Below are 26,215 nucleotides of genomic sequence, written 5' to 3'. Positions count from 1 at the left end.
CCTCCCTCGTGATATCAATCAGAAAACGGATAGGGCTCTTCTAATGCGGACGCTCTTCGCAGTATGTGGGCCATGTACTAGACGGCATGACCCATCCTCAACGTGCGAATGGGGTGAACGTAGAGGACGAGGTGCTACCAGAACAAGGACGGAAGAAATGCTACGCCTAACACAAAAAATCAACGAGCTAGAACGTGAGAACCAGTCTCTCGCGTCATCATCACATGAGAACGCTTCCTGTCGATTACCACCTGCTCCGCCAACCGTGGGATCTCCGGCCAATGCTCATGAGCAATATATTGAAGGTAATGCAATGATGGGTTTCAACGAGCAGGCAGAGGAGCACACTCCGCAACAATACAGTCAATCTGATGCCACAAGCTTCATGAACCTCATAAGAAGTCTCATCGACCAAGATAAGGCCATCCCCCATTCTCACATATCTCAAATATCTGCAACTCCTCCATCGAGGAGTGCCCGAGGTCGAAATTCTACTAGTCGTCGTCCATTACCTGACTACGTGCTTCCTTCACGGCCACAAGCAGATCATCTGATCTTGGTCTATCGTCGGCTGGCTGCAACTCTCTACCCATTCGTGGACTTGGAACGCGTCGAGTTATTATACCCACGGCTATGGACAGGAGAAGATCTAGGAGATGATGGCCTGACTTTTCTATGTCTTTTAAACGTCATGTTCAGCATAGCGTGCAATCTCGATTCGTCCATAGCGCCAACCGAAAGAGTAGAGAAAGCGAACATATTCTACATTCGCGCTCAAGACCTCCTCCAATTTGATATTGTACAACAACGGTCATTGCTTACGGTACAATGCTTCCTACTACTCGGGCAGTATCTTCAAAGCACAAACAGCCCTCAACAGTGTTGGATATACGTGGGTTTTGCTATTCGCATTGCGCAGAGCCTTAGGCTTGATGTCCCTTCTACAAGTGCCAAAGAGCCCTTTGTGCAGAGGGAATTACTCCGAAGGTTATGGCATGGTTGCGTCCTCCTAGATCAAGCTCTCTCAATGACGTTTGGAAGATCTACCATGATAGCACCCCAAGCTTCAAACGCAGTTCCTTTACCAGTGGCACATCCCGAGACCACAATATGTCAATGTCGTACGAGATGTTTGTCAGATTCATCAACGCCGGATTTTCACTTCTTCATAGAAACTCTCCAGTTGTATCGGCTGATGAATGAAACACTAATCATTCTGTACAGCTCGGATAACGTGGGAGGTGATAGTAACAACGTCAATGTCGTCCATTTTGGGTCATTGGGTGCTAAAGCTGTTGGCAGCCTACTTGAACTCGACCACAAACTGTCCTGCTGGTACCAAGATTTACCCATCCACCTGCGCCATGGTCCTGATTCTATTGAAGCCGCAGTCCACGAACGCCACCGGAATGTTCTTTACATCAGGTATACCCACGTTAAGATACTCCTGTTCAGACCGATCCTCGCAAGGTACTGCTCGGATGGGGCGCCACGTAACGCCAGCTTAATGTCTAACCTCGACACCTTAGCCAGCAAAATTGCGCTTCAATTCTCGGTTGCCTGTATCAGGGCGGCTTTCAAGATGATTGACTGCTTTGACGTGGCACTATCGGGGAAGGACATAGGGGAGGTTGATGAGCTACTGCCGGCTTGGTGGTACAGCATCTTCTATGTCTACACAGCCGCAGCAGTGTTAGTTGCAGCAAGATTGAGTCCGCCTGTTCTGGCCGAGGTTACCGAGCCTGCGGTTTCGGAAGCCTGGGACACAGCGATGAGGATTTTGAGTCGTTATCAAGCACACACAAATCTGGCAAGACGGTGTGTGACGGCTTTAAGCTTGATCTTGAACCAAGTCATGCAGCAGGGACAAAGACCAGAGCCCAGGTTGATTCCAGACGCGGTTGAGTTGTTGCCACGCTCAACCGATGTCCCCGAACCCGAAAGGTCGACACCTACTCTTGATGAGCCGACACATAATCTGTCAGCAATCCACACTCAGGACTGGGCGTCATTCGGGATGGAGTATATGGACAGAACTGGCTCGATGAATTTCGATTCGGATTTGGACAATCTTCTCCGTCATATGAACACGTCCGGCATGCAAGTTGACATTTTTGGAGATATGTCGTGGCTGACTGATATGCCTTCACAACTTTACTAAAGATTGAAACCAACCACGGGCAGTAAGCCTTGAAATATCTATTCGTACGTGTACATAGAAGTGTAAACATACGAGTCCTCCCTCGAGGACGTGACGCTCGAAGTTGAAAAGAATCGATGCCAAGGATCTCGGAATTCAACCGCACGATCTCTTCCCGAGGCATGCGGTGTTCCTTCCTTCCATCGGCTGTCAGCCTGTCACGTTCGCACCTTCCACAGCCGAACCTGGCTTGGTCTTTCATCCGCATCTCACTCCTTGGCGAGTACGGGAGTAGATGGGCCATTGAGCTCCTGCAGAAGGAGCCACCGGAAGCTAGGATCAGCAGGAATCAGCCGCTCCAGGCACCTGTCAACTCACCCACCAGTCCGGTAAGTCTTCCAGGTCCAGGCCATCTGTCGCCTTTGTTGCGTTCCAAGTACCCTAATTCTGCTCCGTACCCAAATCAACCACAACTGACCTAGGCCGAGTACAAACCTTTTACCCCAGATTTCTTCGACTTCCCATCACCTCACCTCACCTCACCTCACCTCTCCGGACCAAGCGATTCGCAGGACCCTATTTCCCTTCACCAGCCCATCCTCGGTGACAAGCCAGCCTAGCCGTTATAATTGAAAATGTCGTGACACTTGCATCGAAGTCGGAGACTACAAGGATGATCGCATATTCGCTGCAAAAGACGGATGCCTGACAAGCCAACGACTGTTGCCGCCTATGCGGCCGGCGCATCTCTGGCTGCCATTGCCGCCTTCTATGTTTTCGGCCCTACGTTCTTTATCGATGGCGAGAATTCCTGGCATACCAACGACGGACGAAAGCGCACCATTATCGGCCTATCGAACCCGGCCAATGACTGTTTTATTAACTCGGTTCTGCAAGCATTGGCTGGGCTGGGCGATTTGAGATTATACTTGATAAAAGAGCTCCATCGAAGGCAACTCGAAGGTCAAGCGTTATATGAAACAGCGCCGACAGTGGTACGGAAAGGCGAAAGACCTGAGAGAATTATCAGTTTGCAGAAGGGACCGGTGACCAAGGCACTAAAGGACATGCTAGATGCTCTGAACGAGCGGCCCATATACAAGAAGACAATCAGTGCGAGACCCATGATCGAAGCTCTGGAGAGGGCATTTCAAACTCGGATCAGCCGGAATCAACAGGATGCGCAAGAGTTCTTACAAATAGTCCTGGAACGGCTTTGTGACGAGTATCATGCGGCCCAGCGAGCTCGACAGAGGGCTGAACTGAACATCTCTCAGAATGGCCGAGCGATAGAACCGGGCCCGAAGTCATCCAATGGCAGTTCATTTTCGACAAAGGTGATGGTTGGAACGAATGAAGGATTTCCTTTCGAGGGACGTATAGAGTCTCAAATAACCTGTCTACGGTGTGGTTACAAGACCAAGCCTAGTGCTACGACGTTTGTGTCTTTAACCTTAAACGTGCCGCAGAAAAGCTCCACGTCGCTGGACAGCTGTTTTGATATTTTGTTGAAAAGCGAAGAAATTGATGATTTCAAGTGCGACAAGTGCAGATTAAACCATGCCTTGGAATGGAAAGCTAGCAAATTAAACTCGGCTAACACAGACAGTGACCGAGAGGCATTGGAGAAGGATATTGCTACGATCGAGGAAGCTATCCACCAGGATCCAGAAAAGACACTCGATGGCGTCACTCTTCCAGATTCCAAACAGGCCCCGAAGTCGAAAATTCGAAAATCAACACGGATTACCGTGTTCCCAAAGGTGATCGCTATTCACCTGTCAAGGTCGATGTACGACCCGGGTAGCTACTCCACCAAAAATCTAGCCAAAGTTTCATATACTCAGAGACTTCGCCTGGGAGGCCTCTTGAATGAGCACTGGTACAAGTTGCTTGGTGTCGTGTGCCACAAAGGAAGCCATAATAGTGGTCATTATGAATCGTTTCGGCGCAATCATCTGTACCCTCCTTTTGCAACACCGGATCCGTTTGGGGCGTATGCTTTTGCCAGTCGCCAAAGTAGTGCAGCACCATCAGCAGCACCGAGTCCGAGCGTGGAAGCGATGCAAGCCAACGGGGTTTCTCATGGTCCTCCCGATGGCAACTCCAGCGTCTCTATTTCAGCCTCTTCATTGTCCACGGGCAATAGCCGACCCGAGTCACATGGAGTGGATGCTAGAGTGCCTGCCACTGCCATAGCACCTGCAACAGGCACAGCAGAACCGGAGCCAGTCATGTTACCTGTGCATCGAACAGAGACACAGACGTCCAAACCTCAAATCAGGACGCATGAGGCGGCAGCAAGTAGCAAGTTTCGCCGACGAAAGAAATCCAATGATAGATGGTGGCGTATCTCGGATGAGAAGATCAAAGAAACACGTACAGCAGACGTTCTTTCTATGCAGCGTGAGGTCTATCTACTGTTCTATGAGCTGGAGCGGCCAGGCGACGATGCTGTTGGATAAATGTCCCTCGGCATGTCAACCAATTTCTGTTGAGCTTGCGCAGCTGATCCTTTGTGCGCATTTGCTTTTTGCTATGCCACCCCCACAGGAAAGTTGGGGCGGTAGAAACAAGCTCTGTTTTGTCGAGCTGATAAGGTCAATGAACGTTCGAGACACGAACCGAATTGGATACGTCAGAGCTATCCATTCTGAGTCGTGCATACATACCCTAGATCTACACACACATGCTCAGAGTGAGGGTTTTACTTCCGCGAATAAACAAACCATGTGGAAGTGTCCCACCAGTTCCAACCCAAGCCGACTACGGTAGATCTGGTCCTCGGCGGATTCTCATCGGTACAGCTGTCCCATAACAGATCCCGTGAAGTCCCGCCTGTGCCGAGCAGCATGGCTGTGTTTTAGCCACTTGAGTCGCCTAGATGCTATCGAAAAATGAGGGAGAAATCGGAGCAAAGGGGTTGTTATGGGGGTGAATGGATCTCCATGGGAAGCCATTGGGTGAGGGGCTCGTCGGGAGAAGGAGCTTTACACACAAAAAAGGGTGCCAAGAGGGGCTCTTGCCTCTAGCCCTCTGTTTTCGATGTCATTCCTGGCTGCTGCCCCTCATTCGCCTCGCAGTCGAGTAATGCAATCCCGACCAGTACTGGCAGTGTTGAAACACAATCCAAACCATCTCCAAACCACCTGACCTATTCTTTTCATTTTATTTTCTTTCCTCATACTGTCTCCAAGCTGTAGGACTTCACCTCCATCTTAGATCCGACTTGAACCTCCACTTTACCACTCCTCCTGCCCTGTCTGTGCGTTTACATTCAAACTCAACAACCCCACTCAACAATTGTCAATATGGGTGTCCAGGACGTCCTCTCCCGAAAGGCCGGTGTCATCGTTGGTGATGATGTTTTGGCTCTCTTCCAACATGCTCAGGAGAACAACTATGCCATTCCCGCCATTGTAGGTACCTGTCCTCGCAGCTGGCTACCATGCTAACAATCGTCTAACATAGAACGTGACCTCTTCCTCAACTGTGGTCGCAGCTCTCGAGGCCGCTCGAGATGCCAAAGCTCCTATCATCCTTCAAACTTCCCAGGGAGGTGCTGCATATTTCGCCGGCAAGGTTCGTACACTCATGGCTTGCACAATGGCCAGAAGGATCAAGAATCTCACATATCTTTTAGGGTGTTAAAAATGGCAACCAAGAAGCTTCCATTGCGGGTGCCATTGCTGCAGCTGAATACGTCCGAGCTGTCGCTCCTGTCTACGGCATCCCAGTTGTCCTGCACACTGACCACTGCGCCAAGAAACTGCTTCCATGGCTCGATGGCATGTTGGATGCAGATGAGGCATACTTCAAGCAACACGGAGAGCCTCTCTTCTCGTCTCACATGATCGATCTTTCCGAAGAGGAGGTTGACTGGAACATCGAGACAACTGCCAAGTACTTGAAGCGGGCTGCTCCCATGAAGCAATGGCTTGAGATGGTGAGGACATGATCTCACAAGTCCATGAAGAGTGGATGACTGACGTGGGCAACAGGAAATTGGCATTACCGGCGGTGAGGAAGACGGAGTCAACAACGAAGATGTTGACAACAACTCTCTCTACACACAGCCTGAGGACATTCACCTTATCTACACCACTCTCAAGAAGATCTCACCATATTTCTCGATCGCAGCCGGATTTGGCAATGTCCATGGCGTGTACAAGCCTGGAAATGTCAAGCTCCACCCGGAACTGCTCGACAAGCACCAGAAATATGTCAAGGAAAAGGAGTCGACCAAGTCGGATAAGCCAGTGTACCTTGTCTTCCACGGTGGTTCCGGTTCGACAAAGAAAGAATACACCGATGCAATCAGCTACGGCGTTGTCAAAGTCAATCTTGATACAGATTTGCAATACGCTTACTTGACGGGTATCCGCGACTATATTCTGAACAAGAAGGACTACCTGATGAAGCAGGTGGGTAACCCTGACGGAGACGACAAGCCCAACAAGAAGTACTTCGATCCTCGTGTGTGGGTTCGTGAGGGTGAGAAGACAATGAGTGCTCGCGTGACAGAGGGTTTGAAGGATTTCAACACTGCTGGCCAGCTATAGATGCGCGTTTCAGGCTCAAAGAGGACAAAAAGGCAAGGGCACTGAGAATCCAGTCTCGTACTGCTTGGGTACGGGGAAGAGATGTCGCAACCGAGGCTTTGGCTTAGTTACAAGGATACTCAGCTGAGTGCTTGAAACATCTCTAGGCTGTAACTTACCTAGGTAGCTAGGATGTATGTAAGTGCCAATAGCGGATGCTCTACAGTTAAATGACAAGGACGATGCGTTCTCGCTCCCCGCCCAAGGCTCGACGAACTGCTGGGCCTTGCGCAGTCACCCATACGCGAAAAGAGAAACACTTCACCGTGTACCGTATAACACCATGTTGCACTGTGCTAAGTCACCCGCCGTACTTCCAGGGGCGCCAGGGGCCAATGGTACTCACGTGGCTGGACTAGGATGAATCTGGATGGCGGGATTGCGGCTGGGTGTGTGGTTCGATCTGGAGACTGTGAGGGAAGGGCCGTGTTGATGTCATTGCCCGTCTCCAAGTGACAAGTTCAACAGCGCCCTCGGCCCCCCACCAATGCCTCCAGACGCCTGAGGACATCCCCATCACGGCCACCGACGCCGTCACCACTGACCCTTGCAGTCATTCGCTACCAATACTGGCGAGACTGATCGTGAGTCGCAACCTATTTTCCAGTGTTAAATCCGTTGTCGCGTGGTCAAGGCTTCTTTCCATGCTTCCTTCACTCGCTTAACAGCATCGAGATCCTCACGATCGGCAGTTTTGTCCTCCCAGTTTCCTCCACCTACAAGTCACCTTCCTGGTACGCCTCCTTCTCGCTCGCTCGCTTCAATATTTTCGTCTCTCGCAATCACATTACTGGTACATCATGCCTGAAGGAGAAGCTACCGCGGTCCCCACGCAGAGCAAAGGATCATGGATGTCTTTCCTAAAGGTGCGCAACTCCAAGGCGAAACTTCATCTGCCGACTCACTGATGTTTGCAGTCTATTGCCTCATTCAATGGCGACTTGGCCTCACTGACCGCTCCTGCATTCATTCTATCAACACAGTCCCTAGTTGAATTCTCGGCATATTGGACAGAAAACACCTCCTTATGGATTGCACCAACTCAAGAGAAAGACCCAGCCAAACGTGCTCTTCTTGTCCTCAAATGGCTCCTCAACACATTGAAACAGCAATATTGTTCACGCTCTGAGAAATTGGGCTCTGAAAAGAAGCCTCTCAATCCCTTCCTAGGAGAACTATTCATCGGCCATTGGGATGATGAGTTTGGACAAACAACCCTTGTTTCTGAGCAAGTTAGCCATCATCCTCCTGTCACTGCCTACTGCATTACCAATCATGAACATCGGATTCAGCTCCAGGGCTACAATGGTCAGAAGGCGAGTTTTAGTAGTACGATCTATATCAAACAGATTGGTCATGCGCTGTTGACCTTATGCGCCCCTAGCAGCGACGTTCCGGAGACATATCTGATTACTCTACCTGCGTTGCACATTGAGAGTCTGATACATGGTGCGCCTTTTGTCGAGTTGGGCAAGTTCATCCATATAGTATCTAGCACGGGCTACATTTCCAAGATCGATTTCTCTGGCAAGGGATGGGTTTCGGGCAAAAAGAACAGCTTTACCGCATCGTTGTGGAAAGATGGAGAAGGATCCGAAAAGAATCCTATATACACTGGGTCTGGGCAATGGTCAGACACATTCACATTGAAAGAAGGCGATGGTAAACGAGCAAAAGAGCTGCAGACATTTAAGCCAGCGGACATCAGACTGTCTAGAATCAACGTGGCATCCCTCGAAGAGCAAGATGTTCTTGAAAGCAGAAAAGCATGGGCAAACGTTGCGCGAAGTATTGAGAGGGGCGACATGGATGCGACATCGCACTTCAAATCTCGAATCGAGAATGCCCAGCGTGCCCTCCGCAGGAAGGAGCAAGAGGAGAAACGGGAGTGGCAGAGAGTTTTCTTTTCGCACGCCGAACCCAACAGCCCGGGCGAACAGGCGTTCCAGTCCTTGGTTCAGAAGATCAGCGGTTTTGGGCCCAGTAATTGGGAGGGAGTTGCACCCGAAAAGACAGGAGGTATATGGAGATACGATGAGAAGAAAGCGCATGTTGCAAAGAAGCCGTTTCATAAAGATGGATTACAAGCGTTGGGAGAGAATGCAGATGGAACCAGCGCCTCCATCAGCAGAGTCACGACAAGTCAGAGCAGTATTGCGAATTGACTAAAAATTCCTGTTCCCTCGTTGGTCACTAGCTACCTAGAGAGCATGAGAATGGTGGCAAACAGAGATTATTTGGTGATCACGGCCGAAAAATATGTGCCATGGTTTCGTGTTGTTTGAAGACACTAAAAGGAACAGCTCGTGGGGTTTCGATTGAGCTTGAGCTTGCCCTTTCTTCTTAAGACACGATTGTATTATTAGCCTCGATTATTCTCAGAATACAATTATTTCTTACCATTAGCCTCTGTGTTTAATTGGAAGTGATATTCGTCGATACACTTCTTCTCTAGGCGCTAGACTGTGGTCGCTGCCCAGGCACGAATTACCTCCAGGCTAACAAAGACGTACAACGAACCATCTATGAATGCTCAGCACCACTCAATCCCGCTTCTGTGCCACTTACCGGGTATGTATTGCCATTCTGATCCCTACATCTCACAACTCGCTCCCGGCCGAGCGACACTCGCGCTCAATCAGCGCAACATGGTCCTGGCTCCGCGGCGTGATGCTGATCTGGAACGGCGGGTGATCGTGCGCCAGCGGATCAATCTCGCGGTCATTGATAGGCGAGCCGGGTACTTCGCAGAAGTCGAAGCAGTACAACAGCCGCGAGAACGCGATGAACATGTTTCGTGTCGCGAGGTGTGCGCCGGGACAGATCCGACGGCCTATTTGTTAAGTGAGTTGGTAAAGTTTGGGCTTGGTAACCTAGACGATCAGACAGACTGGCTCATGAAGGACTTACCAGCACCGAAACCCAGATGGCCCTTGAGGAGATCGTGGAGATCGTCGTTGAGAAATCGTTCAGGCACGAAGGCGTCGTGCTGGTCGGGAAACTCCTTCCCGTCGTGGCTCAGCCCGTAGTGGTTATAGCTGAACACGGTGCCCTTCTCGAACACCCACTCGCCGTATGTGTCGTCTTCCGTCAGCGCCCGTGGCGTCCCGGACGTAGTCATGTTCGGTCGCCAGCGTAGGCTTTCTTTCACGGCCGCTAGTATGTATGGTAGTCGGTGCCAGTCCTGTTCGTTGTGGAGAAGGCGAGGCAGTTAGTTACCAGGTAAGCTGTTGTTGCTGGGGTACGATATGCCTCAAGTCCGCAAGGCAAGGAGGCCAGCGGGACAGATGTGTGTGGGGAAAGAAAGGAATGTACCTCAAAAGCAGGCAGTCGTACAGCCTTGCCGCAGACATGATCGAGCTGGGCCTGAGCCGTGTGGACCCAGGTCGGATACTTCGCTGCCGCAGCAAGCAGGAGATTGATCTGATTCCGCGTGGTGTCGCTGCCAGCTTCGATGATGGATCCCGCTAGAACTCACCACAGCACCACCTTGGTCAGCGCAATGATGTTACCCGCAAAGCAGCGTACATATTTGTGGGAAATCAATCACCACTCTGGAAAGAACAAGAGCGATAGAAAGACTCACCGCAGAAATATTTCTGAGCAGCGTCGAACCCGTATTTATCGGCCAACACGCTCATGTCGCGCGCGAAACACCGGGGATCTTCGCCCTGTTTGATTCGCTGCTCGAGCTCGTCGAGGAAGGAGGCGTAGACACTGTCGCATATAACACATATGCCCCGTCAGATCCAGCAGAGGGTGATAACATGAGCCGTTGGTGTCAAAAGAGAGGTTCATGGGGATTAATACGATGCATACACAAAGAAAAAGGTTCTTGAAGTCAAAGTGCCCACACTGGGAGGAAACACTGAGAGAAACACTCACCCGATAGTCTTTCGAAAGACCCGCTCAGCCTTGGGCCGGTACCATTGCAGAGGTTTCGGGATGAGTCTGACGAGCCAAGGGAATTGCTCGATCATGCTGGTCGATGGCGACGCCTGGGTTTCCATGAAGTCGTCGATGGTCGAAAATAAGAGCCGCACGTTGGCATCGTCCATGCTTGTGCGACGGCCAAAGACGCTGTTGGGGTTCGCATGATTCTGTCAGTCAAACGTGGTTCGTTATCGATGGGAAGTAGGGAACCCAGGAGCAAGAGAAAGTGTGGGCCGTTGCTGAGGATGGGGACTACGGACAGGCCATTTAGGGGAGGGTTCAACCTACACAGAGAATATCACTGATCGCGCGTGGCATCCCAACGTCAGCACAGGAGAAGGTTACACCGACACGCATTGAGGAGCACTTGGGAAATTCGATCCCAGACGAAAGGAATGGACAAGGACAACGAACCTGAATTCGCAAATCGTGCGCCATGCTTGTAGAACTCCTCGGGCTGGTGCAGAAACTGCCAAAGGAGTGCCCGCGATTCGATATCCTGGAATGGAGCATATGTTTCTGACTTTCTCGCGGCTTCTCGTCAGCTCTGGATTTCAGTGTGGATCTCGGAATTGTTTCTCCTTCCATATTTCAGGACTATCCCACTATTCCCTGGCTCCATTTGATCCTCAATGGGTGTCCATACCAACAGTCCTGCTTCAACAGAATTCCACAGACTTTTCAAAATGGGAAACAACAACATAAACTTACGTTACTCGCCATCAAAATCTGGTGCATTACCTTGCGGAGGCTACGCCAACGCGAGGTATTACCCATCATGACGATGCGATTCCCACCAGATAAGATATCCTGGGTGACGGGAAACTCTGGCCTTCCGCTGTACAGCTTGCCTCGCTGGTCGAGCAGCTCTCGCACCGTGCTGTATCGATTGACGAACACCCATTTGCGTGCGCCGAGTTGGAGCGTGAACCTGTCGTCAGATCGAGAAAACGATATTAGTTTCAACGATAGAATGCTAATGTCAATCGGAGAAAGGCCAGGAATGATTGAAGTAGAAAGATAAATGATGATGGAAGACAGACATATCTCCATACTGCTTCCCCCATTCCAATAGCTTCTCTCCTGGATATCTTGGGGGAAGCTGGAACAGGTTGCCAAATATTGGGATGCCTTTCGGGCCCGGTGGGTAGCGGTATTTGGTCTTAGGTATGCTCGCAGCTCGAATGAAGACCACAACAGCAACTGCTGCCACAAGCAAAATCAATGTCCACATGTTAGGCATCGCAGATCTGATTCCAAGACCCATCGCGATGATGCGGAAGGTATACGGGAGAAGATAACAGAGTTACAAGAATTAACACAGGAATAGGAGAGTAGAGAAGGTCCTTAGCATGATGTTAACCAGCCCAAGCGATGTACTGATGCGCTGTTGCAGGTTAGTAAATGGTCAATATCACATGAACTCGACCCCATGGCCCCCATAGCTTCCATGGCTTCCCCAGGTTCTGGTTTGGGTTTGGGTTCGTGGGAGATCATTATTGCAACACAGAGTGGTGGCAATAGCAAATACCATCCATACCTGAACAATAAGATTGGACCAAGTGTTGACAGCCGAAAAGGGGTCGCCCGACAACCCCACATTGAGAACTTCCAGAATGCGGGGGACAGTTGGGGGAAAAGGGGCGCAAGGCTGAGTCTCCCCGTTTCATCACTCCGGTATCTGGGTGGACTGTCGGCAAACAGTGGCTGGCAATCATGAATATGATTCTTCGGGCTCTCTAATTGATGGTAATGGACAACCAGTCATTTCGTAAGCTCTCAAGAGCATTTTGAGCCACACAAGGTCCCTCACGGGCTCCAGTATTCCATGTTAGGTCGGGGTGCATACCTAACCCGGCAAAACCCCACCACCTCTGCCTCGAGGGTCGCCGCACCTCCACATTCTCAGACCTTGAACCTTCGCCGAGTATATCACACTCGTTAAAGTCTTGCAAACGGTACCTTGCATGCCCTATTAGCTTATCTTACTGTATATCAAGGATCAATCCAGCAATACTGAAATTCGACCATCTACTTACCTGCCACCTGGATCGCTCAGTGCTGGTATTGTTAATACTGATTGCGCGGGAGAACACCGGGTAGATCTCAGCTGCAAGGCAACTTACCATAGCCATGGACCCCAAGGACTTTGGAATCTCCACGTTGCCTCTCCAACATGAGCCATACGGGCCGATCCTGCCAGAACGGCTGGTTGGGGCCAACAAAGGGAAGGTTGCTGTCGTGACAGGTGCTGGAAGAGGTAAACTCAGTCCAATCTTTCTGTAACTCTACCACCTCCAGAAGTTTAGCATGGTCTGGCAGGCTGGAATAAGAGAAGTGGTGTAATCATACTAACATGACCATTCTGGCTGCTGAAAGGCATCGGACAAGCAATCGCAATTGCACTAGCGAATTCCGGCGCCAACCTCGCACTGCTCGACCTCAGCGTGGAAGGACAGGAAGAAACGAAGAGAGCATGCCAGAAATACGAGGGCGTGCAAGTCGAGGCATACGCATGCGACATCACGGACGTGACAGCCGTTCGGGCGGCGTTCGCATCACTCACCAAGACGCTGGGGCCGGTGGACATCCTGGTGAACAACGCGGGCGTGTCGCACGGCAAGATGGCGTCGGCGGAGCGGTTCGAGGACTTCTGGCGTGCCATCGAGATCAACTTCAAGGGTACCATGCTGTGCATCTACGAGGTGCTCCAGAGCATGCGCGCGCGCAGGACTGGAGCGATCATCAACCTCGCTTCGCGCGCGGCGACCATCGATATGCCGACCGGACTGAGCTATAACTCGAGTAAGGCCGCAGTTGCGCGGGCGACATCCACGTTGCAGGAGGAGTTTGAGGTTGAGGGTCTGGGCGAGGACATCTGTGCCTACAGTCTGCATCCTGGTGGTGTCTGGGGCGCAATGGTTACCGGTGCGTTGCACGTTCCGTTCCCTTGTTCTTCGCCCGCTGCCCACCTTCGAGAGAAACTGACCACAGGCTGATGAATCTACAGGAGGCACGACGCTCGAAGTCCAGCAGCAAATCCGGCATATCTTCAAAGACGGGCCTGAGCTCTGCGGGAACACCGTGGCGTACCTCGCATCCGGGCGCGCCAAGGAGCTTCGCGGCCATTACTTCGATTGTCGCCATGATATCGAGCGTGTGTGCAGCTTTGGACACAAGACTTTGAGAGATCATCGCTTGTATAACCTGACCGTCAAGTTCTTGCCCGGATATGAGAACGAGCCGTGAGATTGATTGATTGAGATTAGGCTACTTATGAATCTCGCAGTGTACGTAGGGCTTGGACAGATGGGATTCGGCGCACAGCAGGTACAAGCGCGCAGCAGGCCGATCTCGAGGAGATGTTCGGGAATGCCACTGCAGCCGCTTCTAGGAATTTGTAACTCAAAATCGAGCCTCTGTTCTCTGAGAATGGGTTGACTTGAAAATCAGATCACCAGGCTAGAATGTAGGCTCATGCCTGGGCGAGTATACAGCCTGCCAGTTGCAATATATCTGTTAACGTCTAATCAGAGAGTTGTGCTCTATCCTTTGCTGCAATACTGCTCTAAGACCTATCAACTCTCTCTTCAACCAAGCAAATGCACGAACTTACCCGGCCCGTTCAAGTCCAACGTTTTCTTGGCCCAATTTCGTGTTGTTTGATGAAGTTTTCTTGCAGTCGGGCACGTGGGTTATGTCTTCGACTGCAGGTTTTCGGGCAATGCTTCCCCCGCCTTGCGATATTCCTGAGTAAAGTCATGCATAATGGCATTGACCCCCTGATGACATAGCGTTATTGTTAGCAGCTTAGACATGCTAGACCTCGAAAATAGTAGGAAGCTCCAGCCACTCACCAAACCAAGGCGAGCACAAAATTCTGCATCCTCAAAGTCTTTTGCCATCTTGAAAAAACTATCTTCCTTCATAGCCACTTCGGGATCTTGAATGAGGCGGCGGAGGTTGGCACTCGAGACAGGATCGATGAATTCGAAATACTTCTCCCGTCTGACCTGATTATATCGGTCTAGGATATTTTCGTCGGCCAACCCTTGATGTATGCCATTGAGACAGTCGAAAAGATTGCCAACGTCTACTATTCCGCCAGTAAGGCCTAGCCCACCACTGAGTGCTATACTTAGCACATGTGTCATGACTTAAGCAATTAACCACGAAAATATCACTCACAAGGGATTGCAAAGATGTGCCGCATCGGCGGCCAGCAGAAAGCGTCCGACACGGAAACTCTTTGCACATCTCTGATGGATCTTGTAGGGACTGAAATTGACAATCTTATAATCCTCTGGAGACGGATGGCCGGGAAGGATGGTTCGAAACTTCTCTGGTTGGCGAGTGAGATACTCTTCTCTCGTTAAGCCTGGAACCTCGCCGTATGTGACTCGCAGCATCCCATCCAGGCTGATTTGAAGGGCCATTGACCAGTAGACTGGATCGACGATGAAAGCCCCTTGGTCCCAGCCATGGCGCTCGATGTTGTAGTATACCTGAGCCGAGTCAGTACTGCGTCCAGGGACACAAGTCTGTTCTCGCATTAAACGGGCTTACGTTTGTAGCAACGATCTGTTCGTCCCAGGTTCTTCCGGGAAAGTCATCACCGAAAAGGGCTTGACGAATCTGACTACTTGCACCATCACACCCCACGACATAATCAGCCTCGAAAGTCTGCTCCCCGTGGGGGGTTTGGGCCCAGACGCGCGCACAAGCTTCCGTCTGGTCGATCTTACTGACCCTATGCATATACTTGACTTCAGCATTCGGTCGTCTGTCAAGATGTTCCTTCATAAGGTTACAGAGTTTGCCCAGGGGAAGACAATGCAATCGATTGTCTTTGAGGATGGCGTCTGGATTGAAACGAGCCAGCAGAGTACCCTCAAGGTTTCGCCATTGAATTCCACCCCAGGTTACAAATCCTCGCTCGCGAACTTCTTCAAGGATACCGGCTCGTTTCAGCTCGTATAGGGCAGGCCATGAATAATGTGTTGCTCGAGGCGACTCATCAAGTTTCGACGCCGCCTCTAACACTTGGACGTTGATTCCCGCATTTGCTAGCAAGAGGGCAAGGAGCAGTCCCGAAGGACCGGCACCAACAACGATGATCTAAGAGGGAGCTGTGAGCCTCTCGGTAATCTGTTGATCGGTTTTGGTTGAATTGTGCGAACCTTCAAAATAGCCATTTCCCCACGTCAATGCTTGAAGGTGTGGAAGTCGTTTGATATGTGACTCCGGCAATAGGGCTTGGGTTTATTGGCAGATTTTTGAAATCTTATTTACAGTATTGATGGCGCTGGTGATCGGATGGTATCCGTGCTGGGACCAAAACATGGACCATGATAAAGCATATTAATGAGTTAGACATGACCCCACGACTGACCGCATGAAGACTAAAGTGAGTTAGGGTATATCTACCTCCCTAGCTAGGTATGTGCCTCAAGGAGAACTCGAGTGGTTTGGAGGATATTGAAGTTGGCCACAAAGACCGTGCCTCGTAGCCCCACATCCACATTCCCACATTCGTGGTCCCTGGAGTCATACCGAGGACGAGGCACCTCCTACTTAACATCTCCAATTGTCCTTAGGCCATTCCCCAAAGGTGGCCAAGGGCCTTACCTAACGCCTGTAGGCTCGGATTGCTTAAGCAGTCAGGATAAGATAGCACATCACCCTTTCTGTTTGAGTTTTACCGGGGTTTGACTTGTGCCCTCGGTGGTAATCATGTTCGGATATGTGCATACCTCAGGCTGCCTATTTGTGTCAGGGTCATGTTCTCAACAACTTAGACTAGCAGGTTCATGGTGATATTGGACTTTCTTCGCTTTCGCGCCCGACTGAGTTACTTAGAGTGAGATTCAGTCTATGACATCGTGTAGCGTTAGGAAGCAGGCCTTCTCATACAATTATTCAAGAGGCTCAAACAGAAATCCAATCTTTGAGACGGTCATGTTATGCAATGGTATGCTGTGCAAAGAAAACCAGGAACGGAATGTCAGATGATGCAAGGTGCCTGTTCCTGTATCACTGCACCTTGTCTCTCAGCACGGAGTGAGTGAGATGTCGGCAAAGGCCGAGCCAGGTATCGAAGAGAACCTTAATTGAGAACATGCGTGACCCAACCGTTAGCCGGTTTTTAATCGGTGTTAACTCGGAGCTACCGCTGTTAGGCAAGGCAAGGCCTTCAAATAACTGGAGAGGCTGCCTAGAGAGCATGAGCTAGTCGCTTTAGTGCCATTTCGGACGCCTTCTAGCGCCCTCGCAGTGCCGCTAGAACCGGCGTCATTTGAAAAGCGGCTTGGCAGGCGCAGGCGATGACAACGAATTGGCGCTCGTCCCAAACCGACTACCAACGCCGCTGTCGTCTCTACGACCCTGTCTCATTCTTCGTTCTCCATTCTCCATACCACGCAACCAACCTCTATCCACATCCCACCACATCAGCACCACTGCCTTCATTTTCTCCCTGCTACTTACCAGAAGTCGACGACGAGCACATCCCTATAGCAGTCAACTCCAATCACCCTCACCCTCACCCCGTCTCGACCCCGTTCGCGCCCCCACTTCGAAAAGAACAAAGGAACAGCTTCGCCATTGTCACATCTCTCGGATTGCGGCTCTCCGCTATCGTCAGTGGTGCGCAATCCACTGCGGAAGAAGTCTCTTGCGCTATTTGATGTCCTCCTTACCCCAATCGACGACTATCCCGCCTTCGCCAACTTCTCCGCCAGCCTTTGGTCTCAAGCGACGGCGCCTGTCTGACAACATCCCTCAATCCCCCATCTCTCCTCCGTTGATGTCAGTCGCTACAAAAAGCTATGTTGCTTCTTATGGAAACTCCCATGATACAGACGAGGTTTCGGGTCGCTCGTCTCCGCGCTCACCAAGGGGTTCCGTATCGCGTGCTCACCAACCCGCTTCTCGACCGACACCTTCGCTACCGACACCGGCCAACAGTGTAGTAGGCATTCCGGGTCTGGAAATGACGGAGGACATTGACTCACATCGCGACAAACGGCCGAGATTGGATGCTGACCGAGATGAAGAGGAGGACAAAATGCAAGTTGACACAAACTCACTATTTACGAACCACGATCGGCAACAGGATGCGGGTCCGTCCGATGAAGCCGATAAAAGGGCTCTACAGCCGGACTCTTTGAGAGGGAGCAAGAATGAGATGAACACGCTGGAACAGCAGAAAGACATGGGTGAACCATTCCTTCTTTGCAGATCCAGTAAGACTCACCGTCCCGCGCGTGTAGGGTATTTTCCTTTTGCATGTTGTTGACAAAGTTACTTTGCAGAGTTCGAACCGCAGAGGCCAAATCCACAGCAGCATTTGTTGGCGGTATATGGACTCGGTCCGTTGTTGAGGAGTGTCGCACGAACAGATCCATTGTCTGGAGAGAAAATCAACAAACTACGCAAGTCATATGAAGGGCAGATCAAGAGTTTTGAGCTTCCTGGGAGAAACAAAGCGGTCAGAGGCGAACGCAATGCCGACGAAGATCAACCTGGACCTCTACGGCGAATGGCAGGATCTGCACCGTGGGGATTACAAACAGATGAACAATGGAATTCAGAACACGCACGTTTCAATATCGAGATGACCTCGGATCTTCATGCGAAGGTGAAACAGGCAATGCAAATGCAACCTGGCGCTGTGAGAAACAATACTTATTGGGAAGGTGAGCTTGGGCTGTCCGATAAACCGAAGATCAACCCACTTCCACAACGAGATCAATCTTCCCAGCCGGTCCTTTCAAGAATACCCAACGGAATTCCACGATCTCTGCCACAAGCGGCGGGAGAACCCAAACGTCAGACTCGCGGCAAAAAAAGAAGCTATGGCGATGATAGCTTTGTTGGGTACGGAGAAGGTTATTCAGACGGAGATTTTTCTGGTGATGATGGCTACCAAAAAAAACGGAAGAAGGTGATTTGACTTTTCTCTAGTGCTGGAAATATCGAGCTCACATACTTTAGGAGAGCGTTGGCACCCCTCTGGCCTACGGACAATTCAGAGACCGCTAAGTGCATCTACACACCAAATTACCCAATGTTGGCAACAGAGAGCGACTGCAGCTGGCCCCGACGCTATGTGAAATACTTTGCTGATTTGACCACAACGGAATTATAAGATACCCTAATGAGAACGACTAGACTGGGTTGGGTCGGACTGAGTATGCGACAGCGTAACCCGGGTAGTTGCTGGGAAAGGCACATTGAACCATTGGGTTCTGGTTTCGCCGGTCGCTTGATGACCACAAGTTACCAAAATGCTATGTCAGAGGATTGATCGCTTCGCAGAAGCCAGAGCCTCGTACGGGCGCGTATTCACGCCTTTGCAAAGAGCGAGGATTATGGAAGAGCACGGTTTAGAAAACCATTGACTTATATGATTTATACCGTTTTCCGGTCCAAGTCTGTCGATCCACCCGGGCCGGTTGATTGGGGTGACGCAATCCATAACTAACTAGAGGGTTGGCCTTGGGTACTTGCAAGGTGGGGATAACTTCAGTCCTCCCACCACGCCCTTCCACTACTTCGTTCCCCGCTCTATGGTAGAGCCCATCAACATTTGTACGAAATAATGACAGTGAATAAATCCAAGCCAACTCCTCACAGGACCTCGTCGGTTTGAAAAGAACGTTCCGTCGCAAAGCGTTGGGAGCTTTGGAGTACATCACACAAACAACAGAGATATAGTATCCTGCTTAACCCATCCCCGGAGCAGAAGAGAAGCATATCCCATAGATTCATCCGTCAATCACCAAACATGTCTGACATACCCATGCCCGAACCCACGGTTGCACGTCGACCATTTTCTTCATTTAAAGTCATCTCATATGACATCTTCGGCACGTTGATTGACTGGGAAGGCGGGATATACCCGCTGCTTCAGCCACTGGTGGAAAGAATGCCGGCAGACGCATCGTCAGAGCATGCCGCCTACCGTTCAGCGGAAGGGAGGAGCAAAGTGGTTGGGAGATTCCACGAGCTCGAAGCCACGCTGCAGACGTCGCAGCCATCAGCGCTCTACAGCAGTATCCTGGAACAGGCATTTTTGCTGTTCGCGCAGGACATGGGCATCGAAGCGGACGACGAGGTCAAGAAGGACGCCAAAGCCTTTGGCGCCAGTGTCGGCTCGTGGCCCGCGTTCCCAGACACCGTCGACGCGTGCCAGCGGCTGGCCAAGGCCGGCTACAAGATGATCCCGCTATCGAACGTCGACCGCGAGAGTTTCTCGCACACGCTCTCCGGGCCCTTGAAGGGAGTCGACTTCTTCCGCGTCTATACCGCGCAGGACATCGGTAGCTACAAGCCCGATCTGCGCAATTTTGAGTATCTCGTCCGCAGGGTCAAGGAAGACGCTGCCGTCGACAAGGACGACATCCTCCACGTCGCGCAGAGTCTATTCCACGACCATCAACCGGCTAAGAAATTCGGCATGAGTTCCGTCTGGATCAACCGTCGGGGTGCTAGCATGGGCAGTCCTGGTGGTGCGGCCGAGATGCATTCCCGAGGTGAGGTTGGCTATGGTTGGAGATACCGCACTCTGGGAGAGTTTGCGGATGAGGTTGAGAGACAGTCGAAGGAGGAGGGGGGCAAGTGAAGACTAATGACCAAATATGAGCTGAGGCGAGGCCCCATGGATGGTTATCAATGAATACCAATGAACACTCAACTGGGAAGTAGGCATGCGCTGGTAGTGTAACCCCTGTATGAAACGGGCACGTTGTGAGCAAGAAGAACGTGATATGGACCCATGGTATCATACGTAAGCTTGTAGAGGCATGAGTTCACCTAGAAAACGACCATCTCTCTCAGACCTGTTATCATAGACGTTGACATCGTTGTTTATAGGTAGCCTTCCTACCTTTCCAATTCTCAACCCACGTATAATTAATAATGGTTTGGCCCGCGATGCGTACGACAATATCGACTAGCTCAAGTATGAAACCTTAGGCCTCGAGGGCAATCAATTGTCTCGTACGATGCACAAATCCATGAAACTGGCAGTATAGTACTTTGGAACTAGACGTGATCTCGACCTATCTAGGGTTCTAAAAGATGACTCGACGGGCCACTATCGATACGAGGAACGAGTACGTCAGGACGTATCCAGCAATGCAGCGCATGAAAAGGACCAATGCCCAATGAGGAAGTCTGGAGTTAACATGGAAATGGTTTTAGCGTTATTCGATGCTAGCGTATCCAGCTAGGTCAAGTTAGGTTAGCTTGAGGTCTTAACGGGCTGGCTCGGAGGATCATTTGTGCCGAACCAGATGCTGTCTGTATTTAAGACCACACCGGGCCCCGCCAGTAACCTGATGATTCTCGGGAGTGGAAAGTTGGTCTTTTCGATCATCTCCAATACGTTCACTTGATCTGGTCACATATCAGGTAGTGGGATACCTTTGCAGGGAACACCTCGATATTTGGTGTCTCTATCCCATCCATATCACGATCATCACTACCATCAAACCAATCCCACTCAGCACCATGTCAACAAGCTACCTCGGCCTCAACCTCTCAAGCTCCAGCAGTAATAGACTCGCCGCGCCAGCAGCCTTCCTAGGCTGGCAGTGGTTCTACGCCTACTGTGTGCTGTCCAGCCGCACGTGGAAACAATGGTACGGGATCGACCACAATGGCAGCCCGCGCCAGGACCTCACCAAGTACGCCGAAGTGGCGATCCGGGATGGCAAATTGACCCGCGCGCAGGTCGACCAGATCAAGCGTGTCGAGGCAGCTAGTGCCAATGCCACTGAAGGTTTTACTTTGTTTGCTGCTTCAGGTATGTTACGATCATGATTCTTTTTGCTTCTGGTCGAGGTGTTTCATGGGGGTTTGGTATGAAGTATCTCCATGGGGTACTAAGTCAGGTAGTTCCGCGAAAAATTCCTCATATCGCTGGTTGCTTCTTCCTTAGTTCGTTCGGGATCCTGACCTTCGCCTTTCTTCTAGTTCTTTTTGCTCTCATCACGGATGTGCCCACTTCGTCTCTGATAAATGCTTGCACCACCTACACAATCGCCAGGTTGGTCTACGGCGTGGTGTATGTCTTTGTCGAGGATGATTTCTGGAGTCAGGCACGTGGTATCTCATGGTGGACGGGCAATATCAGCTGTTTGTTCTTGCTTTGGAAAGGTGCTCAGTCTACTTCATAGCATTTTGCATCAGGTTCAGGCAGTGGGGCCCTTTAAAAGCGTGGCCAAGATCCTATTTTGCTGGCCTTTGTATGCGGAAAGCCTGCGTTCTTATTGACTTCCGACCAACGCGCTCTGAGAGCTCCAAATTAATGCATGATATCTCAAACGTTTGTGTTCGACCATCTATTACAATCTACCTCGCAAGCTCAAGCCACTCCAAGGTAGGGACCATTCTGTATGGCCGCAAGATCGGTGACAATCGCAGCAGGCTTGAAAAGATGACACCAATCGGTGGCCCTACTAGGTCAATTTCTCCACAGCCTCCCGGTCCTTGACATGCTCTGAGCCAATGCTTGCAGCGCTTCCATGACTTTCGTTGTCCGCGTGAAGGCCATCCATGATGATTTGCTCTGCAGATTCCACCTCCGCCTCAAAAGCATGCTTTCCATCATCGCCTGGGAGTTTCCACACCGAGCAGATGACATAATATGACAGGCAACCCATCAAAAAGCTCAACAACCACCCCAACGAATACATGTGAGTGGCGGCGATGTCTATATCGTGGCCGAAGCTGGCGGCAAACCCCGGGAGAGGAAGCAAGAAACCGATGACGAAGGCTGCGAACGCACGGAGATTGAAGCCGTGGAAGAAATAGTAGCGACCTTCGGATGAGAGGGTAAACAGGTCGATCAGGTTGAGGTTGCCTCGCCGAAGGATGAAGTAGTCGATGAGCATCACTGCAACTACGGGTCCTTGGAATATTGAGTATCCTCCAAGGAAATTGAGAAATCCATTCGCCGTGGCTACGATACGCCTAAGTAGTTGTTAGCACTATGGTACGAAAACATGGCAGGAAACAGGAAGGTAAATCCTTACCATGGGACAATTGAAAATGCGATGACCAGGCACAGCAATTGGCCACGGATAATATTGATATATTTGGGGAGAAGACATGTCACATCAGCAGCGAAGGGGATGAAGTTGCAAGCGATGGATGTGCCGAGGGTCGCAAATGCGAAACTTGCAGAGGCAAAGAACACGCCAGCACGCGCTTTTGAAGTATATGACTCGTCAAGGATACGATTCAAGAGGTCGTAAGGGTTCCAATATGCTTCTCCATACAGGTTTAGTATGGCAGACTGGCTGGTATTAGCGCCTCTCTCCAGAAGATTGGGGAGCTACCATCTGAAACTCACCGTTGATATAATACCAAACGAGGCACAAAGAGTCTGGCCAATTGGCAGACTGATCAATTGGCCCCACAGTTGAGCATTCTTTGTCTTGGAATATCGAGCCAAATCGGGCACGGTGACAAGTAATGCGGAATTTGCGCCCATCACTGCGTTAAATTGTGAGATAATGCCCCAGGCCAGCACGGAGGTCGAAGGTCGTGATGTGGAATTCTGAATGGCGCCTGAAGACACTCCGCCGTTCTCTGTTGTCGCCCATATTACTATGCCCAGGCCGGCAAGGGGCATGATGACCGACTTGACGCTGAACAGATGCTGAATCTTGGATGTATGGATGAAGAGAAAGGGGATCGTAAACAGGAAGGCGAAGAAGAATCCAACCATCACTTGGGTCGTGATGTGTTGACTTTCAGGGATGCTGTTGGGGATTCGTTCCCAGCCGGGGAAGATGCATCGCAAGCACACCGAGATAAACTGTCCTTCAAAGTAGAGCTGGACTCCGCCCCAGATGATGCCCAGGATAGAACGCAGCACAACAACAAAGTATGCTCCCCTGATGCCAAAGCTAGAACGAGACAGGACCGGATATCCGATATGGTACCTAGCTGAGGCTCGGCCGTTCAACACGATCACAACTGCTGAGAGAAGGTTCGCGAAGAACACCACGAGGAGCGCATCGCGGATGGTCGCCCCCAGCGCGATGAATGATGCACCAACGGACCATGTCGACACATTCCACGATTCAGACCACCAGTATGCAAAAAAGCTCCATACGGTCCACGTGTGCCGAGCAGGAGGAGAAGGGGCGAGGTCCTCGTTGATTAGGATCGACGTTGAGCTCTTGAGGATCAGGGCCTGGTGGAATGCGGCAGGCGATGAAAAGGCATGTTTAAACCGTTGAAAACGGGACTTGTTCGTGGTGGAGGTCGCCATTATGGCAGTTGAATGACGTGGTGAGATATCCCAGGCAAGGGCGGAGGGGTCCAGAAGCCTATATATTCAGCATCCTAGTATCCCGGAGATGGGATCAGACGATAAGGTCTTGCCCACATTGTGAAGCGAGGTTGCTGCTTGCCCAGATGTAGATGCGGTTGGTGTATCATATCATGCGGGCCGCATCAAAGGAGGAGGCGCAAAACCATGAGGCCTGACCAGGATTGCGGGTCATGGTCAGAGTAACTGCGTAGTCTGAAGCTAGAGAGAGGAGAGTGATGATGTTCAATGCAGACTTGGCCGAAACCCTGATGGCTCTGAGGTGATAGTGGTGGTGGGCATGGGGTTTGAGGGCATTGCCCACTCACTACTGTACGTACGCCCACTCAACTCTGGGGTGGGTAGAGTGCTTGGTAAAATACATACAATAGTGCCGAGTACCGTATGGGGAGTGTTCACACGTATTGTAATTTACCCCTTCGCCAAACCAGCCTTATCCAGGACAGAAGCAACCTTCTCATCGCCGTCGATTTCTGGGAAGAATTACATTGTCCTTCACCTACTTATTTTAACATCTGCAAACGTCGCTATGGCGACGAATGGCCCGAAAGAGTCAATTGATGGCGGCACCGCCTGGTACAAATGTGATCCTCCCATGAACTTGGGCGAGGCACCCATTTATCGAGCATCTGATTCCACTTTGCATTGGGTAGACTGTTTATGCGAGCCTGCAGAATTGCATATACTCAAAGTCGACCCGGACACAGGAGATGCTCAGGCCCGCGCTCGGGTTCTGGCCCTGGAGGACAGTGTGACAGTTGCATTTTTCCGAAGAAACCATCCCGGCTCATATATCTGTGCTTATTACCAGGGAGTGGCATTCTTGGACGAAGCAACGGGGAAACTAGACGTTGTGAAGGAGATCATTCCCACATCCAAACGAGATTTGCTTCGATTCAACGACGGTGGTGTTGATGCGAAAGGGAGGTTTTGGCTGGCCGAGATCGACAAGAAAGCGATGGCTTATGGGCCCAACAAGTTACCTTCGAGTTATGGAGAGCCAAAGGGGCGGTTGTGGAGGTATGACCCGGATGGGAGTTTGCACGAGATGGAAAAAGGAATTGTGTGTGGGAATGGATTGGCATGGAGTCCTGACAACAAAACCAGTGAGAACAGACCTCATATATTGTCCCCAGGGTGTTGAGATTGCTGCGACTGCTGACTGTTGGAAGTGTACTTTAATGATTCGGTCGCCATGATGGTCTTTGCATACGACTTTGACCTGGAATCGGGGAGCATCTCCAACCGAAGACTCCTGATCGATCGCAGGTCTTCGTTTGGTGAGCCTGACGGAATGGTTGTTGAGTAAGTTGTCTATCTGATGCCTGATGGAGGTAGATATTGACAATGTGAGCAGCACCGAAGGCAATCTGTGGATTGCGGTTTTTGCGTCGTATCGCATTATGGTCTTCACGCCCTCTGGTGAACACTTGAAAGACATAGTCTTCTCTGCCAATAACATGGCATGCACGACCTGGGGCGGAAATAACTTTGATATCATCTTTGCAGCTACAGGAAGAGACAAGAGTGTGGATGCGAAGAAGGAGGACGAAGGCGGGCACATGTTTCGTTTCAAACCCGTAGGATTTCGAGGAGCACCCAAGTTTGAATTTGATGGTTGAAGTCCATAATTCACGTTGAATAGACAGACCATCATCAATCTCAAGAGCAACCTCAATAGCTCGCTGTCGGCGCAAGAGTATTTACTGTTGGCGCGATATGTCTTTCTCAAATAGGAGGTATTTGAGGGTTTCAGGGGGCGAAATAGCTACAAGCGAATCGACCGACTTGGTGATTGATATTTGTGTCCTCCAAAGTCATCTTGGTCAGATTCCAAGCTCACTACTATCAGTCAATGAGAAGACTTGGTATGCAAGGTACCGAGGTCATGGTCCATGGCAAGTGTCACGTCAACCGTGGCGCCACCGAGTGCCCTCCACCGCAAGCCCGCCCGCCGCGGCCTGGTTCTAGGCCTCTAGGCCTCTAGGCGCCAGTCCACCTGCTAATTTACTGGGTATGTGCAAGGCGTTAACAATGCCTTTCACAAGGGGCAAAGGGCCCCCATTTTGGCGTTGACTCGAGCCAGCCGGTTAAGGCTCCACATCACGGGGACCCGAATTGGGTGGTGACGGCAAGCAACTGCCCCGTCACCGGCATAGATAAGTCGCTTCCCACAGCCAGGTACCGAGTCGT

The 26,215-nt window shown here is 50.9% G+C and overlaps 12 protein-coding genes across 12 annotated transcripts; 9 read left to right on the top strand and 3 right to left on the bottom strand.

The window, feature by feature from the left end:
- Positions 1-157: 157 nt before the first annotated feature.
- Positions 158-2,161, top strand: A1O9_03092 (uncharacterized protein; the record flags this gene model as incomplete). Its single annotated transcript, XM_013408661.1, has 1 exon — positions 158-2,161. The coding sequence occupies one exon, from the start codon at positions 158-160 to the stop codon at positions 2,159-2,161; it is 2,004 nt and encodes a 667-aa protein (XP_013264115.1).
- A 680-nt stretch (positions 2,162-2,841) lies between these two features.
- On the top strand, positions 2,842-4,605 carry A1O9_03091 (ubiquitin thiolesterase; the record flags this gene model as incomplete). Its single annotated transcript, XM_013408660.1, has 1 exon — positions 2,842-4,605. The coding sequence occupies one exon, from the start codon at positions 2,842-2,844 to the stop codon at positions 4,603-4,605; it is 1,764 nt and encodes a 587-aa protein (XP_013264114.1).
- Positions 4,606-5,451: 846 nt separating this feature from the next.
- A1O9_03090 (fructose-bisphosphate aldolase 1) lies at positions 5,452-6,702 on the top strand (the record flags this gene model as incomplete). Its single annotated transcript, XM_013408659.1, has 4 exons — positions 5,452-5,559; positions 5,612-5,722; positions 5,784-6,086; positions 6,142-6,702. 4 exons carry the CDS (start codon positions 5,452-5,454, stop codon positions 6,700-6,702), a joined length of 1,083 nt encoding a protein of 360 aa, XP_013264113.1.
- Positions 6,703-7,541: 839 nt separating this feature from the next.
- Positions 7,542-8,906, top strand: A1O9_03089 (uncharacterized protein; the record flags this gene model as incomplete). Its single annotated transcript, XM_013408658.1, has 2 exons — positions 7,542-7,607; positions 7,659-8,906. The coding sequence occupies 2 exons, from the start codon at positions 7,542-7,544 to the stop codon at positions 8,904-8,906; spliced, it is 1,314 nt and encodes a 437-aa protein (XP_013264112.1).
- Positions 8,907-9,341: 435 nt separating this feature from the next.
- Positions 9,342-11,941, bottom strand: A1O9_03088 (uncharacterized protein; the record flags this gene model as incomplete). The annotated part of the gene is made up of 8 exons (XM_013408657.1): positions 9,342-9,574; positions 9,652-9,925; positions 10,057-10,208; positions 10,328-10,458; positions 10,627-10,821; positions 11,076-11,197; positions 11,386-11,605; positions 11,718-11,941. The coding sequence occupies 8 exons, from the start codon at positions 11,939-11,941 to the stop codon at positions 9,342-9,344; spliced, it is 1,551 nt and encodes a 516-aa protein (XP_013264111.1).
- Positions 11,942-12,807: 866 nt separating this feature from the next.
- A1O9_03087 (uncharacterized protein) lies at positions 12,808-13,923 on the top strand (the record flags this gene model as incomplete). Its single annotated transcript, XM_013408656.1, has 3 exons — positions 12,808-12,934; positions 13,054-13,613; positions 13,669-13,923. 3 exons carry the CDS (start codon positions 12,808-12,810, stop codon positions 13,921-13,923), a joined length of 942 nt encoding a protein of 313 aa, XP_013264110.1.
- A 446-nt stretch (positions 13,924-14,369) lies between these two features.
- A1O9_03086 (uncharacterized protein) lies at positions 14,370-15,869 on the bottom strand (the record flags this gene model as incomplete). Its single annotated transcript, XM_013408655.1, has 5 exons — positions 14,370-14,456; positions 14,532-14,799; positions 14,863-15,179; positions 15,241-15,792; positions 15,855-15,869. The coding sequence occupies 5 exons, from the start codon at positions 15,867-15,869 to the stop codon at positions 14,370-14,372; spliced, it is 1,239 nt and encodes a 412-aa protein (XP_013264109.1).
- A 1,490-nt stretch (positions 15,870-17,359) lies between these two features.
- A1O9_03085 (uncharacterized protein) lies at positions 17,360-18,628 on the top strand (the record flags this gene model as incomplete). Its single annotated transcript, XM_013408654.1, has 2 exons — positions 17,360-17,918; positions 17,988-18,628. The coding sequence occupies 2 exons, from the start codon at positions 17,360-17,362 to the stop codon at positions 18,626-18,628; spliced, it is 1,200 nt and encodes a 399-aa protein (XP_013264108.1).
- An 834-nt stretch (positions 18,629-19,462) lies between these two features.
- A1O9_03084 (uncharacterized protein) lies at positions 19,463-20,299 on the top strand (the record flags this gene model as incomplete). Its single annotated transcript, XM_013408653.1, has 1 exon — positions 19,463-20,299. One exon carries the CDS (start codon positions 19,463-19,465, stop codon positions 20,297-20,299), a length of 837 nt encoding a protein of 278 aa, XP_013264107.1.
- Positions 20,300-21,189: 890 nt separating this feature from the next.
- On the top strand, positions 21,190-21,857 carry A1O9_03083 (uncharacterized protein; the record flags this gene model as incomplete). The annotated part of the gene is made up of 2 exons (XM_013408652.1): positions 21,190-21,484; positions 21,655-21,857. The coding sequence occupies 2 exons, from the start codon at positions 21,190-21,192 to the stop codon at positions 21,855-21,857; spliced, it is 498 nt and encodes a 165-aa protein (XP_013264106.1).
- A 282-nt stretch (positions 21,858-22,139) lies between these two features.
- Positions 22,140-23,962, bottom strand: A1O9_03082 (uncharacterized protein; the record flags this gene model as incomplete). Its single annotated transcript, XM_013408651.1, has 3 exons — positions 22,140-22,653; positions 22,716-22,978; positions 23,036-23,962. The coding sequence occupies 3 exons, from the start codon at positions 23,960-23,962 to the stop codon at positions 22,140-22,142; spliced, it is 1,704 nt and encodes a 567-aa protein (XP_013264105.1).
- A 589-nt stretch (positions 23,963-24,551) lies between these two features.
- On the top strand, positions 24,552-25,644 carry A1O9_03081 (uncharacterized protein; the record flags this gene model as incomplete). Its single annotated transcript, XM_013408650.1, has 3 exons — positions 24,552-25,128; positions 25,195-25,327; positions 25,380-25,644. The coding sequence occupies 3 exons, from the start codon at positions 24,552-24,554 to the stop codon at positions 25,642-25,644; spliced, it is 975 nt and encodes a 324-aa protein (XP_013264104.1).
- Between the last annotated feature and the right edge of the window lie 571 nt (positions 25,645-26,215).

Source organism: Exophiala aquamarina (assembly GCF_000709125.1).
Source record: "Exophiala aquamarina CBS 119918 chromosome Unknown aczIA-supercont1.2, whole genome shotgun sequence".
Taxonomy (NCBI): domain Eukaryota; kingdom Fungi; phylum Ascomycota; class Eurotiomycetes; order Chaetothyriales; family Herpotrichiellaceae; genus Exophiala; species Exophiala aquamarina.
This window is presented reverse-complemented; position numbering and strand designations above follow the sequence as displayed.